Source organism: Artibeus jamaicensis, unplaced genomic scaffold (assembly GCF_021234435.1).
Source record: "Artibeus jamaicensis isolate MK-2021 breed Jamaican fruit bat unplaced genomic scaffold, CSHL_Jam_final contig_233, whole genome shotgun sequence".
Lineage (NCBI taxonomy): Eukaryota > Metazoa > Chordata > Mammalia > Chiroptera > Phyllostomidae > Artibeus > Artibeus jamaicensis.
Window position 1 is genome coordinate 50,516,839 of NW_026521486.1, and position 18,198 is coordinate 50,535,036.

General features: G+C 50.0%; 1 protein-coding gene across 9 annotated transcripts; it reads left to right on the forward strand.

Moving 5' to 3' along the window:
• The first annotated feature begins 12,424 nt into the window (after positions 1 to 12,424).
• ANKRD33 (ankyrin repeat domain 33) lies at positions 12,425 to 16,987 on the forward strand. 9 transcript variants are annotated; one of them, XM_037137287.2, is made up of 5 exons: positions 12,425 to 12,509; positions 12,819 to 12,937; positions 13,277 to 13,406; positions 13,573 to 13,713; positions 14,776 to 16,987. In XM_037137287.2, the coding sequence occupies exons 3-5, from the start codon at positions 13,286 to 13,288 to the stop codon at positions 15,501 to 15,503; spliced, it is 990 nt and encodes a 329-aa protein (XP_036993182.2). In that variant the 5' UTR covers positions 12,425 to 12,509; positions 12,819 to 12,937; positions 13,277 to 13,285; the 3' UTR covers positions 15,504 to 16,987. The 9 variants fall into 9 exon arrangements, with proteins under 9 accessions (XP_036993182.2, XP_036993205.2, XP_036993175.2 ...); XM_037137310.2 differs by having other exon boundaries at positions 13,364 to 13,406; XM_037137280.2 differs by having other exon boundaries at positions 12,819 to 12,932.
• Positions 16,988 to 18,198: the final 1,211 nt, after the last annotated feature.

Below are 18,198 nucleotides of genomic sequence, written 5' to 3' on the forward strand. Positions count from 1 at the left end.
CTCGAGTTGTTTCAGGCCGGTGTCCCAACAAGCTCCGCACCTGCAGGCCTCCGAGCTCCGAAGATTTTCAGGTGGGGCCGGTGGTCCAGGCAGGGAGGTGGGGAGCTGTTATCCAAACAAGGTTCAGGAGGAGGGGATGAATGGCGTCTGCAACCCAAGCCTTGGGCCTCGGCAGGTGCTGACTCGTTCTGGAGGAAGGCAAGCACCTCTTCTCGCAAAAGCCCGAAGGGGCAAGCCCGGGCTGCCCCCGATCTAGCCCGCGGACTACAGAGAGGGGCCGAGCAAATGGCTCGCGTTGGCTTCCGTGGGTAAGAGGTGGGGCCAAAACGGGCAGGAGGTCTCTTGTGGCCCAGGGCAGGGAAAAGTTCTGGACCATGAAGGACTAGTTGGGCTTACTGGCCCTTTCTCTGTTCTTGAATTCTTCTCCCATCCTCCCCTCTGTTGTCCAACCCGTTAGCAAATTTTGTCCGTCTGTCTCTGAGATACGTCTGAAGGAGCGCCTGGCCTGCACCCCCATCCAGGGTCCAAGCCCCAGCAACTGCATCACACAAGTGCAAAGGCTCCTGACTGTCCTCTTGGCTCCCCAACCGTCAATCACATAGCTGCCAGGGTGACCTTCAAAAATACGAATAAAAACAAAACAAAACAGTGATTCGGGCTTGTCTCCCCCTCTGTGCTTAACACCCCCCTGTGGCTTCCCTTGGGAGAAAGCCCCCACTTCTCACCCTGGCCCCACCTATCTCCCCTCTCCCCATCACTCTCCCCTCAGCCCAGATGCAGTTCACACTGGCCGCCTTTGTGTTTCTTGAACTTGACAAGCTTTTCCCCGCCTCTGGCCTTGGCCTGGCTAGCCCCTTGGCCTGGAACACTCTGCTCAGACCCTCTGCAGGGATGTCACCTCCCTATTAACCCTGACCACAACACAAAAGCAGCCCCACAGCCATCTGCCGCATCACCGTGCAGCTTCACCTCATCTATTTCTTCCACAGGCTAACCACTTTCTGTAATTATATTCCTTATTCACTTGCTTTGTGATCTGTTTCTCTTACCATCATGCCAGCTTCGTGAGTGTGAGGGCCTGGTCTATCTTGGTCTCTGCTGGCACAGTGCCTGGCGCAAAGCCAGGTGTTTGACGTACTCCGTACATTTAAGGAATGCAGGGTGCCTCCGGGAACCAGCGGGACACTGGCCTATCCGGTCGCCCTAAGGGGGCTACTTGCTGGGAGGGGCCAGCTGCAAACCCGTATATTCACTTGTGTTCCCTCAAATGCCTCATACATACGGGCAAAACTGTGGTTTTCAGTAACGATCATCTTCACAGCCAGTGTTTACTGAGTGTTTGCGATGTGCCAGGCCTTATTCTAAGTGTTTTACGTGGCTTAACTAATTTTAATTGGCACAGTGAAGTAGATACTAACATCCTCAGTTTACCAGCAGAGACTCACCAGGACACACACAAGAATGTGTGGCCGTTCAGCAAACACACAGGTGCATTGTGAGGACTGCACTCATTCATCGTTATCATGCAGCACATTGGTGGGTGAAATGACCGATTACATGGGTGAGCCTGGGGCACTTAGTAGCTACCATGGGAAGGTGGAACAGAACCACAGGGAAGGGTCAAGGACCATGTATCTGAGGGGTGAGTTGGGCATGGGGTTAGTTTGGGGTAAGTAGAAGAGGAAGTTTAGGCCACAGCTTATGCTCTGGGTCCCCAGGGCACTCAGGGTCCCAATGTGATGTGAAGACAAGGGCCAGAGCCCTGGTGTTCTGCCACCCAGAGGGGTGATCTTGGGCAACCACATACCCTCTCAGAGGGCCTCCCCCGGCACTTTGAAAAACTAGCAAAGTGCTGGAGGAGGAGGCTTACATAACACCAACTCCCAGAATCATTGCCAGGATTAAATTTAAAATGCTCATGGAAGTGCTTCCTCAGCTGCAGAGGGTTTGCTGGGGAGAGGGACCGGGGAAGGCATGCAGGTGGTCAGCCTGGAAAGATGGGGTTGGAGCTATGCGGGGGCCCCTCCTGAGTTACAGCCCACTGCTGTGTGCCCCTCCAGGGTGGGCCACGGTTAGATCTTGATGGGTGTTTGTCTAGAGACCACAGGTGTTTGCTGAGTGAATGTCCATCAGAGGGAAAGAAGGGCCAGGAGGGAGAGTAAGAGGGAGAACAAGGATGTGAATGAAAGATGGAGTGAACGAAGTGGGAACTAGCGACACCCTCTGCCTCTGTGCCTCGGTTTCTGCATCTGCAAAAGACAGTGGTGCAACTTGGCCCACCTTTTTCCCTGGGCCCCAGTATGGATCAGATGAGAGGGGGCAGGTCCGTGGAGGCCCCCCTTGCTGTCTGTGCAGGGCCGAAGTGACTGGTGCTCCCTCCCCCACACTCCTGTCCCCCAGAATTTATAGATTCCTCATTGTTCTGCACAAAGGCCTTCTAGGGGAGGAGGTGGGGTGGCTAAGGAGACTGGAGAATTAAAAAGTCAGAGTCTGAGTAACAGCCAGCCACACCCGAGGCCCCATAAATCTGCCTGGACTCCCTGTAAGATGCGCTTCCTCCACCTTCACAGCCGGTGGCCTCGCTCCTGCCTCTGGGTGAGCTCATCCTCCTGCGGCTCCCAGCCTCGCCAAGGTGGGGGCTTGTGTGCAAGGTGGGGGCTCGTGTGTGGACAGGGAGACAAGATCCTGAGAGTGGATGAGGGGTGAATCCTATTGTTTTCTCCCTGGATGTCAGTCCTTCCTGCCAGCTCTGCTCTGCAACCTTAGGGGCCCCTGTGATCCAGTCTGCTGCTGTTGGCTCTGGGCAGAGAAATAAGCTTTCCATCCGCATTCTGAGTCCCCTGGTGAGGACGACCTGGAGGTCCAGCAACACCGCCCCCTCCCCCACTCCAGCCTCTGGGGAGCGGGAGGGGGCTGGGAGTAGCACTGGCAGATGGTGCAGTGTTAACAGATGACACGGAGAACAAAATTACTCAGCCGCCCTGTCCCTCCAGCTTCCCCGTGGAAGGGGACGGCCGTCAAACTGGGAAGGCACTGGTGTCCATTGGGTGGGTTGGGGAGGAGAGGGAGAGAGAACGGCAGGGCAGAGGGGACAGCACACCAGCCCTCAACAGACCTGCCTTGGAGCCCCGTCTGCCACTCACCAGCCAGGTGATCTCAAGTGGGTTCATTAACCTCTCGGAATCTCTGTTTTCTCATCTATGAAATGGGCCAATGAAAAAACCTGCCTCACCCTCTCACTGGCTTTTATTAAGATAAGGTGGATTTTTGTGTTTGAAAAATGGGCTTTGTGAGGGTGTAACAATGTCGGAGGTTACTTATAAGTGGTAAGTGCCAGCCCCTTAAGTGTTTGTAAAAATCACTTTAAAAACCTTTTCTTTTTCTTACAACAAAATAGAATAGAGTACAAAACATCACAGGGCATCACAAAGTTTTGTAAAACTTCACTTTTAGTTATCTGTATGCTCGTGTGTCCCGAACAGGTGTATTTAGTATGAGTGATGGTCAAGAAAGTTTGAAGCGTTTCAAGTAGGGGAAATTCCTTAGTGGTATCTCCAGAAGAGAGTGGTAGAAAGGCAGGAACTAACAACTCAAAACGCACTGAGTGAAGCAAAAACATATCGGGCTGGGGCGGCCTGTCTCGGAGCAGGTCAGTGTAACCAAGGTGGAGGGTGGAGGGTAGAGGTGGGCAGAGGGGCTCACTCAGGACCTAACTGCCTTCTCAGTGGGTAGGAAGGCTCTCCTTGCTTTCTAAGATGCTTTGGACCTGAGTCCTGATTGAAACACGTGTCAGGCCGTATATATATACGGCACCCTCAGCAGGGCTCTGAACGGAGCCAGAGAAAAGAGCGGGTCAGTGGGAACCTTGACCTCCTGTGCCTGGACCCCTCCCTCAACAAATCAACTAAGACTAGAGAAGAATCTGCAACAGGTATAATGCACTGGTGATCAGAACCCCCTGTCTGAACTTCACCCATGACCCTCACCTCCACCTCCACCCCCACCCCAGGGGCTGCAGTTTAGAGAGAGAGAGCTGGTCAGAGGGGACCCTAAATCAATCTTGGACTTCCCTGGCTGGCTCTGAGTTATGAGCTGTGGGTTTTGTGATGCAGATCACGGTCAGGGAGGAGGGGGCACGACCTATGGTAGGTCACACAGGACGCCCAGAAGGGGCCACAGCCGGGGTCAGAGGCCGCCTCCTCCATTTTTCCTTCTACCCTTCTGGGTCCCATCCCACATCTAGTCCTTAAGCTGGGTTGAGCCAACTTTCTGCTGACTGCTGACCCAGCTGCGCCTGCCGCCAGGCCTATAAGGTGGGCATCAAGGGGCTGGGCAGGAAGAAGATCCTGGAAGAAAGGGAGAGGATGAGGCAACAGGACCCTTGGTTCCTTAAAGAAGACAGGTCTGTGTTCCAAACCGGACTCAAGAGTTTGCTGAGTTCTCTCACTGCAGATTTGCCACTACACTCTCCCCAAACCTCCCCCTTGTCTTCCCTTTCCTTCTGGTTGAATTCAACAAGTCAAGGCTCCTGCAAACCGCAGCCCAAAGGATTAATAGGTGGCTGGAGATAAGGCGTGACAGTCGGAGAGCAAGAGAGAGCGTCCAGCCCATGCTCCGGCCTGTACATTTCCAGGGCTTCAGAGGGGGAGTTAGAGGGACAGAAAGATGGAAAGATCCTGACAGCGAGATGAGAAGGATCAAATGCTGGAAAGATAGAGAAGGGCCAAGTGAGACAGCCAGAAGGAGGAGGGACAGACAGAAGGCAGTGAAGAGAGCAACACTGAAAAGAAACTGGGATGGCAGGGAAGGAGCATTCTGGTGAACTCCTGTCAGTCCCCAGCAGCTAGGAGGTCAAAAGGAGGATATTTCTTTACCGCTCATCCTTAAGGCACCACACTCAGACTCCAGAAGGCACTGGAGCATCCCTGTGGCACCCAGGATGTTATTCATTATTTCACATATTAACGAGCAGCCTCCACTCCTCCTCTACCACAGCCATCTCTGTCGGCAAAGACATGCACAGGGAGGGTCAAGACCAGGCCTGGGCCCTGGGCGTGGGTGGGGGTGGGGGTGGGAGGAGCCAGCAGAAAGCCCTCCTGAGGACAGTGGCCAGTCGAGGGCACCTCAGAATGGGGTGTGTCTGCCCATGGAAAGTAAAAGAAACCTCACAAACCTGGGTAACTGGTCAGGTTCGCTAAAGCTGATCAACAGAAACAACTCCCCTGAACCTCGTGATATGGGCCTAAAATGGGGCTCCGACTGCTCCATTTTTGCGCACCTGCCCTGCCCACACCCTCCCCCTGCATCTAACCCAGAACCCTCTGTAACCGCCTCAATGCCGTCAGGTGGGGATGCTCTCCCAATCCTTGTCCCAGGCTGCCACCTGCTGGCAGAGAGTGGCCTTGCAGAAACAGGACCCTGGCTCTGGCTGGGGCTTCTCTAGGCTCCGGGAAAGAGAATCTGAAAAGCAAAATGTGAAACCCCCTCTTACCTAGCTAGACGGCTTTGGGGCCGCTCCACATAGGTTAAAGTCTCCTTCCACAGTCATTCCTGAATGGTTCCGGGGGCTCCCAGGCCACAGGAGGGGCTGCAGGGAACTCACCTGTCTCGAGTGGCTGAAACTGTGCTACCTGCAGGAGGCAGAGCTGACCAAGGCGAGGGGAACAGCCGAGAATGAGATTAATGAGAGCTAGTGTGAAAAGCACAAAAGCCAAAACATATGCCTGACACGGGACAGGTGTCAAGGAATAGTTATCGAATGAATGAATGAATGAATGAATGAATGAAGTGCAGAAGCATCACTGAGGAGTGGTAAGCTGAGTACAGAGGAGGCTGAGCAGGAAGTGAAGGAAACAGGGACATCTTTCTGATTCTTTTCTCCCTTTTATTAACAAGTAGTACTTATCCTGGTGGGAGGTTCAAACATTGTACAAGTTAAAAAGCGAAATATGAAGGTCCCTTTGACCTCACTCCCATTCAGCTTCCTTAAGTGAACCACTGCCAACATTTCCATGAGCATCATTCTTTATGACAGTCCTCAGCCTCGGCGACACAGGGAGATCTAGGGCAGAATCACACTGGGAGATCTAGGAACCCTGTTGTCCAAGGTGTGCCCCTGACCAATGACCTCAGAATCTCTGGGGCGGCTTCCGGGCTTTGCTATTTTTAACCAGCCCCTAAGTGGAGTCCTTAACTGATCAGGCTGTGCTGCCAGTGTCAAAACTGCTGTTCCGGGACCTTCTGTGCACACACACATAAGCAGCCAACCACACACACAAACACACCATATATATTTATATCACCAGCTTTAAAGATTTTATGTATTGAGAGAGAGGGGAAAGGAGGGAGAAAGAGAGGGAGACAAACATCAATGTATGGTTGCCTCTTGTGCGTCCCCTGCTGGGAACTGGCCTGCAGCCCAGGCATGTGCCCTGACTGGGAATCGAACCGCGGTTGTTTGGTTCGCAGGCCCACGCTCAATCCACTGAGGTACACCAGCTGGGGCAGGAAATTCTATGATTGGCTGGATTCTGGACTAATCTTTCTGAGTGCTAGTTAAAATACAAATGCAAATTATCTTTAAAAACACTGAGGAGCTGGCTAGATAGCAAGAATTTATTAGGTTGTAATCTAAGGGAAGCAGAACGAAGAATCTACTTTAGTCTGAGGAAATTTGTTGAACTGGGTAAATTTGAGCTTCAATTTCTTCAGTCTTTATTGTTGACAGAACCAAGATGAGGAATTTAATCGGGGTTTTCTTTAAAAAATGATGACAACAAAGGCCACACCCTTAATATAAGATTGAATCTGAAATGAATCCACCCACTGCCACCTGCTGGGGACTTTAAGGAAAGCTGCCTCTGGGCTAAACAGAGAAAGAGGCAGTCCCCCTGAGCTGCAGCCACCAGTTGATCCTTGAGCTGATCTGCAGCCCAAATTTTTATTGACTTGGGTAACCCAAAACTCTACAAGGGGTCCAGGACTGGTAGCACCTCTAAGGGCTGGCAGAAGCAAAATCATATTCTCTGTAAAACAAACAAGCAAACAACAAAAAAAAAACACATTTATCCTTAGCCTCAAGGAACTTCCAACAACATTTTTCAGGGAAAATAAATATGTCACAGTAAAAAACAAAACAATAAAATACCCATGAAACACAAAAGGGAAAAAGACCATCAGCAAGGTCCGCTCACCCAGATAACCCAGGATAATCTCCCAGTCTACAAATCCTTAGTTGAATTTAATCTGTAAAGTCCTTTTTGCCGTGTAAGGTAATAAAATATATCCGTGGGTTCTAGGAATTAGGTCATAAACATCTCTGGGAACTATTATTCAGCCTACTGTAATAATGTCAGTTCATTTCACAAAGTTTGAAATCATATAACTTTAAAATAATTTAAAGGACAGATTTAACAGCAGAATAGACATGACCAAAGAGAGAATTAGCAAACTGAATGACAGATGCAAAAAAATTTTCCAGCCTTGTTGCCATAACAAAATCCCAGCTGCTGCGGGACTCAAACAACAGAAATTTATTTTATCACAGTTGTTCAGGCTAGAAGTCCAAGATCGAGGTGCCAGCAGAGCTGGCTTCTGGCGAGGACTCTCTTTGGCTTGTGTGTGGCTGGCCTCCCACTGTGTCCTTACATGACCTCTCACATGGAAAGTGGAGCTCATGGGTGCACAAACACTCTGTTTCTTCCTTTCTTTGAATGATGGCAGTCCTATTGGATCAGGGCTCCACCGCGTGACCTCATTTAATTTTGAGTAAAGGCCCATCTTCATGAAGGACCCTCTCCAAATACAGTCATATTGGGGGGTTAGGGTTTCAACATACAAATTTTAGGGGGACAAAATTCAGTCCATCACAGATCCCTTGCTCACACCATACATAAAAGTAAATCTGGATAGATTAAAAGCTAAATATTAAAACACAAAACTTAATAAAAGAAATGAGACCTTTGCAACCTTGGACTGGGAAATTCTTTTAAACAAGACCCAAAAGCACAAGTATAAGGAGAAACTTTGACGATTTAACCACATTGTCAAAATTCAGAATTTCTTTCAAGGAAGTTCACCACAGATGAAGCCGACAGAAAAGTTTCTAGTACAGATGCCACATCTAAAACCTATATGACAACGAGTTTATTATCTAGAATACTAAAAGGAATTTCTCAAGAATCAATTTAAAAAACAGGAAAAGTCAGTAGAACATTAAACAGAGGCTGTGAACAGGCAGTTCGTAGGAGGGTAACAAGAGTGGCCCATCTTGTGGGTAACCAGAAAAGTCCAATATGAAATAGCAACATCACTTAATTGTTCTGTACCATCAGAATGACAAAAGTTAGAAGGCTGATTAAGTACCAGTGTCGCGGATGGAAGGAGACTTTTATGACTGCTGGTGGGGGCCCTGCAGAATGGAGAGCAGCCTGACAGTACCCAGTCAGTAGCATGTAGGTGCCGATGGCCCAGCAACCTCAGACATCTGTCTTGCAGATCCACAACTAGATGTGTTTAAGGATGTTCACTGCAGCATTATTTGTAGTGGCAGGAAGTTCAAGGCAACCTAAGTGTCCATCACTGAAAGGGTAAAGAAGCGCAATGTAATGGATGCATGTATGGAATTCTATGCAGTGGAAAATGGGGAAAAAGAAAGAGGGAAAAAGGTATGTTCCACATCTTTTATCAAGTCAGCAAAGTTTTCCCAGGACCCTCACCTATCAGGTTGCTGCTTGCATCTTATTGTCCAAAATTGTGTTACATGGTTACACTTAACTAAATGGTAACTAAAGGGGAGTTAGAGGGGACTGTGTGTCTAATTAGCGATGCCTGTCACATAATCTGGTAGATTTCTTCCAACTGCTGTATAGAATTCCACAGTGGGTATTCATCACATTTCATTGTGATTGATGGCTGCAGGTACAGCAGCCGTTTTGTGACCATGAGGGAAAGTCAAGAGACTTCCAGAGAAGGTCCTGACCTCATCAGGTTACATCAACCCAAAAGCTTCTCATCCTTAAACTTTTCATCTCTTTGTTTAAGTCACTTGTGTTAGTTAGGGTTCAGCTGCAGACAACAGAAACAGATCTGGCTAGTTTAAACATGAAGGGATGGAGAAGCAGCTCTAGGTCCAGGAACAACTCCCAGCTTCGAGAGGCACATGACCTCTGCCTGTGATCAGGGAAACAACAGCCACCACTACCAGAAGGCGATGGATCAGGAAGCTGCTCGCCAGAGCTCCAGTGCATCTGTTGTGATCTATGGCAGCAAAACGGATGTCCCCTGCTATTTAGTTCTGTTCTAAATTTACATCTTGCACTAGAGCAGAACCTACTTTACAGGTTCCTAGCTCAAGGGAGTCTGGGAAGCGTTTTGGCTTTCCAGCTCAGCAATTCAGAAGAAACACTAAAAGGAGTTTTGGCTTAATGTGGAGCAGCCAGTCTATGGCAGCAGCCACAGCACTGAGGCCAGTTTTGGATCACTTACGACCACAGGCACTCCGAACTGATACACCGTGCAGAACAGTGCAAAACAGTGATAGGTTTTGAAGACATAGCATTTAGTGGGGGAGAAAAAGTAACTCTAAGGTGTTAGTTAAAACGTATGCAGATCAACACTACCTTTTTCAATGAAATGTACATTGTGCCAATTGGTAAAGAAGAGTAGGAGGGGAGCCCTGGCGGGTGTGACTCAGTGGAGTGACCTGTGAACTGAAAGGTTGCCGGTTCCATTCTGTCAGGGCACATGCCTGGGTTTCGGGCCAGGTCCCCAGTTGGGGGCATGCGAGAGGCAACTGATCAATGTTTCTCTTGCACATCAATGTTTTTCTCCCTCTCTCCCTTCTCCTCTTTCTATAAACAAATAAATAAATAAAATCTTAAAAAAAAGAAAAGTAGGAGGAGAATGAGCTATGGGGATAAGGAACAAAAGAGATAAAATAAATAAAGTAAAATAAAGTGAGAGAGAGATTTTGTTCAGTCTGATGCTGGGGGTGGTATAAACAGAGGAATGTGATTGGCTCAATTTTCTACTCCTGAGGTCCAAAACCAATCAAAGAAATTTAATATTAATATTCATTTAAAGAACAATTGATTATTACACAGAGGAATTCTATGCAGCAGAGAGAAAGAAGGAGCTCCTACCCTTTGTGAGAGCATGGATTGAACTGGAGAGCTCTATGCTAAGTGAAGTAAGCCACGCGGTGAGGGACAAATACCATATGATCTCATCTTTAACCATAATATAATCAACAAAATAAAAAAGCAAACAAAATATAACCAGAGACATTGAAATTAAACAATCTAACAATAGCCAAAGGGGAGATGAAGGGGATAACTGGAGGAAGGGTTTCCAGGAACATAAAGAACACATGGCAAAACCAAAGGGGAGGGTGGAGGCAAGGGAGGGAGGTGGGTTAGGCTGGGGTGGGGGGGAGTGGGAGGGGAATGCAGACAACTGTAACTGAACAACAATAAAGTAATTTAAAAAATAATTTATTATTAAGTTAATAAAATTATAAATAATTTGAATTTAATTAATGGATCTTAATAGTAGCATAACTTAAATATTTTATATTTATTTTTAAATTATATTTTGTTGATTATGCTATTACAGTTTTCCTGATTTTTTCCCCCTATGTCCCCCTCCACCCAGCATGCTCCACTCTCTCAGGCAATTCCCCCACCATTGTTCATGTCCATGGGTCATGCATATAAGTTCTTTGGCTACTCCATTTCCTATACTGTACTATACATCCCCATGGCTATTCTGTAACTAACTATTTGTACTTCTTAATCCCCTCACCTCTTCACCCATTCCCCCACAACCCCCTCCCATTTGGCAACCATCAAAACGCTCTTCATATTCATGATTCTGTCTCTGTTCTTGTTTGCTTCATTTGTTTTTTAGTTTCAATCATTGATAGATATATATTTATTGCCACTTTAGTGTTCATGGTTTTTATCTTCTTTTTCTTAAATAAGCCCCTTTAACATTTCATATAATAATGGTTTGCTAATGATAAACTCCTTTAGTTTTCTCTTGTATAGGAAGCTCTTTACAGATAAAGAGCTTCCTATACAAGAAGCTCTTTACCTTTGATTCTAAATGATAGCTTTGCTGGGTAGAACAATCTTGGTTGTAGGTCCCTGCTTTTCATGACTTTGGATATTCCCCACCAATCCCTTCTCACCTCAAAAGTTCTTTAGAGAAATCAGCTGACAGTCTTATGGGAACTCCCCTGTAGGTAGCTAACTGCCTTTTCTTGCTGTTTTTAAGATTCTCTCTTTATCTTTAACATTTGGCATTATTTTTTCTTTTCAAAATTTTATTTTAGAGAGAAGGAAACATCAATGTGTGGTTGCCTCTCCCATGCCCTCCCACCGGGGACCTTGCCTGCAACCCAGGCATGTGCCCTGACTGAATCAAACCAGCAACCTTTTGGTTTGCAAGCTGGTACTCAATCCACTAAGCCACGCCAGCCAGGGCTAACCTTTGGCATTTTAATTATGATGTGTCTTGCAGTGGGCATCTTAGTATTCATCTTGTTTTGGACTCTGTGTTTCCTAGATTTGCGTGTCTATGTCCTTCACCAAATTAAGGAAGTTTTCTTTCATTATTTTTTCAAATAGACTTTCAATTTTTGCTCTTTCTCTTCTCCTTCTGACACCCCTATGATGCAAATGTTGGAATGCTTAAAGTTGTCCCCGAAGCTGCTTACACTATCTTTGTGTTTTGTTTTTTTTGGATTGTTTCTTCTTGTTATTCTGATTGGTTGGGTTTTTTTTTTTTGTTTTGTTTCCTTATGTTCCAAATCATTGATTTGATTCTCGGCTTCATCCATTCTACTGTTGTTTCCCTGTAAATTGTTCTTTATTTCAACTAGTGTAACCTTCGTTTCCGACTACACCAAAACATGTCCATTGAACTTAATCTATCATAATTTTTGTACTCCTCCTAATTACATGATTCTTTATGTTTTAATTTCCCCAGAACCTCAAGAAATAGGTCCAGGTGACTCCTGGAGCCTCCCCCACCTCCCCCACCTCCCCCAGCTCTGTTTAGTGAGATGTCCACACTCACACCCTGTCACACCACCATGACCTCATCCAGTCACACTCTGCCAAAAGGAAAGGGACTTTAGGTATTGGGAGATCTCATGACCGAACTTTGAAGGGTTTGTTTCTGCTGCAGGTGTCGCCCTAGAAAGTGAAAGGTGAGTGTGTTTGGAGGGGAGAAGGGTCTTAGGCCCACAGCCACCTTTGTGGGGGAGGAACCGAGGTGATTTGGGCCCTGCCCACTCTGGGGAGGACCTCAGGGTGAGTCTTGGGAGGCTGCAGAGGAGCGTACCGGCCCCTCCCAGTCCCCGCCCTGTCTAATCCAGCCCCACCCTGGTTTGATCCAGCTCAGCACTGGGGAGCTTGCAGACGCTCTTTCCTTAAGTCGAGCCATCTGTCACCTGTGTGCCTTCCCAGGGAGAGAGAGCCCACCGCCAGTGCTCCAGAGACTCGGTGAGTGTGCTCCCTGGAGTCTAGGGGTTGCTGTGGGCCCCAGCAGTGACTGCACACTAGGGAGCCCCCAAACTGTAGGTGAGGCCCCAAGGGAAAGAGAAGACCATTCCTTTTGAATCTCACTGGGACCCTCACTTACTGTGATCCACTTCTGACCTTTGGGGCCACTGTCACTCATCCTCCCTGCCTCCACTTATCCTCCCTCAGAGGTTGGGACCCTCCCCCAGGCAAGGGTTGGGGGGATTGCAGTCACTGGGATCCCTCCGTGGGGTCCAGGGAGACACTGCTGCCCTCCCTTCCGTGTTGCAGATATCCACTGAGTGAGGAGCAGGACTGGCCTTCTTGCCCCCAGGCTGGCAGAGGGAGAGCTGCTGCTGAGGAGGGGAGGACTGGACGCGTCAGAGGCACTGTCCTGCATCAGCAGTGAGGTCCCTGCCCCAGACCGCAGGCAGGGGGCCCTGTACTGGGCCTGTGTTCACAATGACTCTGCCCAGCTTCAGGCCCTGCTGGATGGTGGGGTCTCCCCAGAGGAGGCCACCCAGGTGGATGGCAATGGGAGGGTGAGCCACCCCATAGGCTTCCCAGGGCAGCTGGGACAGCTCTGCGTCCCCGCCACACCACACTCACCAGAGGGCGTTCCGGGGTCGACGCCCACTGCCTGGGCCCGCAGGAGAAGGGAGTGGGCGGAAGTGGGCCTCCCCAGGGGCTGGGATGTCTCTGGGCCAGTGTGGATTTAGGGCACAGGGAACCCGCTGCACCTCCCCCAGACAGGACTCATGGTCGCATGCTACCGTGGCTTCGGGAGAGTTGTGGCCCTACTCAGCCGCTGTCCTTTCCTGGATGTGAACCAACAGGACAAAGAAGGAGACACAGCCCTCATGCTGGCCGCCCAAGCAGGTGCGAGGCTGCTGACCCCACCCTCTACCCGGACCTTCCACCAGACTGGGCCACAGCCCCACACTCTTTGTCAGACGTTCTCCTACCCCAGACTCTGCTGTGTTGGGGGGAGGGCGGGTTTGAGGCTTCACCACCCCTTTCAAGATCTGCCCTCCGTGCTCTGCAGGCCATGTGTCTCTGGTGAGTCTCCTGCTCAACTACTATGCGGGCCTGGACTTGGAGCGCCGAGACCAGCGGGGGCTGACGGCGCTGATGAAGGCTGCCATTCGGGACCGCTCCGAATGCGTGGCTGCCCTCCTCATGGCAGGTGCGCAGGGCCTGGACAGACCAGGATGTGTGGCCTCCAGTCCCCACCCCCAAGTCACCCTGACGGACCCTTAAGTCAGCTGTCAGAGTTGCAGAGAGGAGAGAGGCAGAGATGGGGGATCAATCTGGGCTGACTTCCTGCACAAGGGGGATATGCTATGGTTTCTCACAGTCAACAAAATGCAGCTACAGACAGCTCCATTTACACTGTTAATGGACGTCCCAGAAAAGAGAGCTTGAGAACCTGATGTCAGACAGCCTGGTGTCTGGAAGCAGACCCTCTCATCCTCATCCTGGCCCTGCCTCCAGCTGAGTGACCATGCACAGATGGATGGCTTCCCGCTCTGGGCCCAGCCCAGTCATAGGGAGGGTGTCGCCTCCGCTGGGCTGATGTCCAGCTCTGGGTTGGACATCAGGGTTGCAGGATGGCAGTGACGTGTGGTTGGAAGGTGTGGCTGCGTGGGGTTGTTCCGGAGCGAAGTCCACACCGTCTGTGGAGTCGAAGGGCTTCATGTTCCCTGAGGTGGGGCTGTCCTCTCATGATAACTCCGGGGACCCCAGCCTCCAGCTCCTCCCTTCCCCGTCCAGCAGATCAGTTTTGGGGTGAGAAGGGAGGGAGTTTGCACCTCCACCTGTGACTCAGAGTGACGGCTACGCCCCTACCCGGGATGAGAGGGGTACCATGAGGAAAAGAAGGACCAGCAGGATACCCCTCCACCTATTCCAGAGGGTGCAGCTTGGGTTTCCCCATTCTTGGGCAACCTGCACCCCCCCTTTGGTCAGTTCCTTGAATCGGAGGTCCCTATTCTGTTCCAGATTTGGAAACCCCCAATGTGTTTCTCTGAAATATTTCCCCTCTCTGTACTTCAGTTTTCTTCACCAGTCCCAATAGGAGGCTGGGGTCTGGGACCGGCCCTGGCCCTGGGCTCCTGGGCTCCAGCTGCAGCAAGATGGGTGGGACTCTGGTTTTGAACTGAGCCCAGATCAGCCCTACTGCTGAAGAACTTGCCCTTGTGCAAATCACCAGTCCCTGCCCCAGCCCACATCCCTGTGCCCCTCCCAGGAGCTGACCTGACGGCAGTGGATCCTGTTCGGGGCAAGACGGCCCTGGAGTGGGCAGTGCTGACCGACAGCTTTGATGCCGTGCGCAGGGTCCGGCAGCTGTTGCGGCGGCCCCGAGTGGAGCAGCTCAGTCAGCATTTCCAACCCGAGTGGCCAGCCTTGGCCAGGCTCGTGGCCCAGGCCCAGGCCCAGGGTGCCCCATCTCTCCTAGAGAGATTACAGGCCACCTTGAGCTTCCCCTTTGCCCAGTCTCCTCAGGAGGGGGGTGTCCTGGACCATCTTGTGACCATCACTACCAGCCTAGCCAGTCCCTTCCTCACCACTGCCTGCCGCACCCTGTGCTCTGACCACCCCCCTGCGCTGGGGGCCCGAAGCAAGTCTGTGCCAGAGCTGCTAGGCACTGCTCCTTCCCTTCCCCTGGGACCCCAACCCCCCCACGTAGCCCCTGGTCCCCGGGTCCTGACCCCTTACCACAGTCCTCAGGGTGTGCTGAGCATGTGCTCTCGGTGGCTACAGCCCAGGGACAGTACCCATCCCAGGCCCCAAGTCCCCAAGATTCTCCTCTCCAAGGCTCCCTCGTGTCCCAGCCAGCGCAAGCCAGAGCCCAGGCCCACAGGGCACTGCAGGCTGGCCCTTCCTGTCTGGCCATACCAGGAGCTCAGGATGCAGAGGCGGAGGAGTCGGGAGGAGGAGACCGGGTGTGCTCAGGGCCAGGGGAAGAATGGCTAGGTCAGACTGGGGGCAGGGAATCAGGCCCCTCCGGTAGCCTCCTCTGCCCTGTACGACCCCTTCTGCCCGTCATCCTATGTGCGAGGTTATTCACAGAACAGTCTGCAGCAATGAAAGAGTGGAAACAACCTAAGTGTCTACAGGGAACTGGCTAGATGGACCATGGGTGTAGTTACTGTACACCCATACGATGTATTCCATGCAGTGATAAACACAGGAGTAAGGACTGTGTTTCATACTGTGTTCTGGTATGAAACTCTCTTCCAGACGTTTGAGAGAAAAATAACCAAGGGATGTGTGGCATACCACCATCTGTCAAGGTAAAATTGGCACGAAACTAAACTTGACACATACAAATACCAAGTGGGTACCAACAGCTATTTAACTACTTAGTGAGTGAAGCAGCAGGGGGGTCAAAAGAAGAGACGAAAACCACTGTTGACAGTCAGTGGGAAAAAGGAAGCTGGAAAAAGATTGCTAAGTTAATAGAAAAAGCTAATTCCTGCCTGGCAATAAAATCATAACTTTTTCTCTACCAGATAAAAATAGTTTGCTATTTATTGATCTTCTACAGGTTAACCTAACCTCTTAACTTCAAAGAGTCTGGGCGACACTCTAGTTAGTGCTGCATCAAACGCGTGCCTTCCCCGGGATGGCCCATAGGGGGGGCGATCAGCCAGCGGCTGAAACGCCCCTGTGCAGGCAGCCAGTGATTTTGTGTGCCTTACTTAATGTCTTGGACGTTTTTTTTCTTAACACATTTGTTGCATAAATACATTTGCTTGTATATTTGTAATAATAAAAGCAACACTTATAAGGTGCTTACTATATACATTAAACACTGCCAATAATCCTATGAGGAGTTTATCTGAGGACATGGGGCACAGAGAGGGTAAGGAGTTACCCAGTGTCACACAGCTAGAAAATGGCAGAGCTCAAGAGTGAGAGCCAGTTGTGGAGGCCAGTCTCTTTTTTAAAAAATTATTTATTAATTTTAGAGAAAGAGGTTGGGGAGGGAGAGAGAGAGAGCAACATTGACTTATTGTTCCACTTATTTACACATTCATTCATTGGTTGCTTTTTGCATGTGCCTGACCAGGGGTCTAACCCTCAACCTTGGCGTATCAGGATGACGCTCTAACCAACTGAGCTGCCCGGCCAGGGGCAAGTTTCTTCACACTAACCCCCAGCGTCACTGGAATCTCCCCGGAAAGACCCATGGTGGTTTTCTTGGGAAAACAACTGAACAGCTGACCAGGGGTGCAAGGGAGACTTTTCATTGGCTACCTTTTTTTTTTTTTAATTTGACTCTGAAAAAATAAACTTTGTTTTTTTAGGATGGTTTTGGATTTACAAAAATGTTGTGAAGAGAGTTCCCGCATAGCCTGCGCCCAGTTTCCTCTGTTATTAGCATGAGTATGGTACATTTGTTATGATTAATGAGCCAGTTTTAACGCAATATTATTAATAAAGCCCATACTGTACTTGCCTCTGTAGTGTCCTTTTTCCGCCCAGAGCTTCACCCAGGACCCCACACCACATCGGTGGCCAGGTCTCTGTGGAGCCCTGCAGCCTGTGGCAGTTTCTCCCACATCCCCTGTCTGTGAGGCCTTGACAGCTTCGAGGAGCACTGCTCGGGTGTTTTGTAGAAGGTCCCTCAACTTGGACTTGAGTGATGTTTTTCTCATGGTCAGACTGGGGGTATGGGTCTTGGGGAGAAAGACCACCGAGGGGAGGTGCCCCTCTCATCACAGCACATCAAGGGGATGTACTATGAACTCGACTTACTGTGGCTGAGTCGACCACCCCCCAGCCTCCGGGTGCAGCCTCTGCCAGGGGGTGCAGTGTCTGCCAGGCTTCTCCATGGTGAGACCACGCCCCCTGGCTCTCCAGGCTGCACTCTGAATAAGGAGCCCACGCAAAAGGAGTGGGGAGTCACACGCCATCTCCTTGGGGGTGGACGATCTACATAAATTATGGATTGACTTGAAAATCTTCTGCACAGAATGCTTTGACTTTTCAGTCATGTATTACCAAATTTTGAAAAATTAAAAAATAAATCTGTTCTTTGAATAGACAAGCACATACACACGCGCACACACACACACACACACACACACACACACACACACACACACGGAGGTGAAAACGGCAGATGGTGTGTGGTACCTCAGGAGTGTCCTGAAGGCAACCATGGGCAACTGGAATGGGTTCGAGCTAACTTTCTCATTTCCCACCTTTGTGATCCCTCTGAAGGCACTTAATTTTCTCTTCTCTCACCTGTTGAATGGGTGGAGCCAGGGCGGTCGGAGCGCTCCATTGGGTAGCACAGGTGAAAGGCTCTGTGGAAGGTGAAGCGTCATGAGCTTTGGTGCTGTGGGAGGGCCCTGGGGAACTGGGTGTGACTGAGCTGCTCCCGGGCCTCTCGGGAGGAGGAGCTGCAGTTCTCCCTCCCCATGCACCGCTGCAGTCAAAGCCCGCGAAGCCAGCCCTGGCACTGGGCATGGCAGACGGGGAAGGAAACTGCGTACAGGAAAGAAACTGTGTCTACAAGCTTGGAACAGCTTAGTGGTTACACGCTTCCGTCCAGCAGCTGGCCCATGACCTTGGGGAAGTTATGTCTCCTTTCTGAACCTCAAGGCTCATATGTAGAATGGAGGTAATGGTAACATGTCACCAGGGTTGTTGTTGTGAA

What these genes read in the sequence shown, in the direction of transcription:
- ANKRD33 (XM_037137287.2), top strand. Translation starts at nt 13,286, where the DNA reads ATGGTCGCATGCTACCGTGGCTTCGGGAGAGTTGTGGCCCTACTCAGC. An exon ending in CATGCTGGCCGCCCAAGCAG is followed by an intron (nt 13,407 to 13,572) that starts GTGCGAGGCTGC and finishes CGTGCTCTGCAG; the next exon opens with GCCATGTGTCTCTGGTGAGT. An exon ending in GGCTGCCCTCCTCATGGCAG is followed by an intron (nt 13,714 to 14,775) that starts GTGCGCAGGGCC and finishes TGCCCCTCCCAG; the next exon opens with GAGCTGACCTGACGGCAGTG.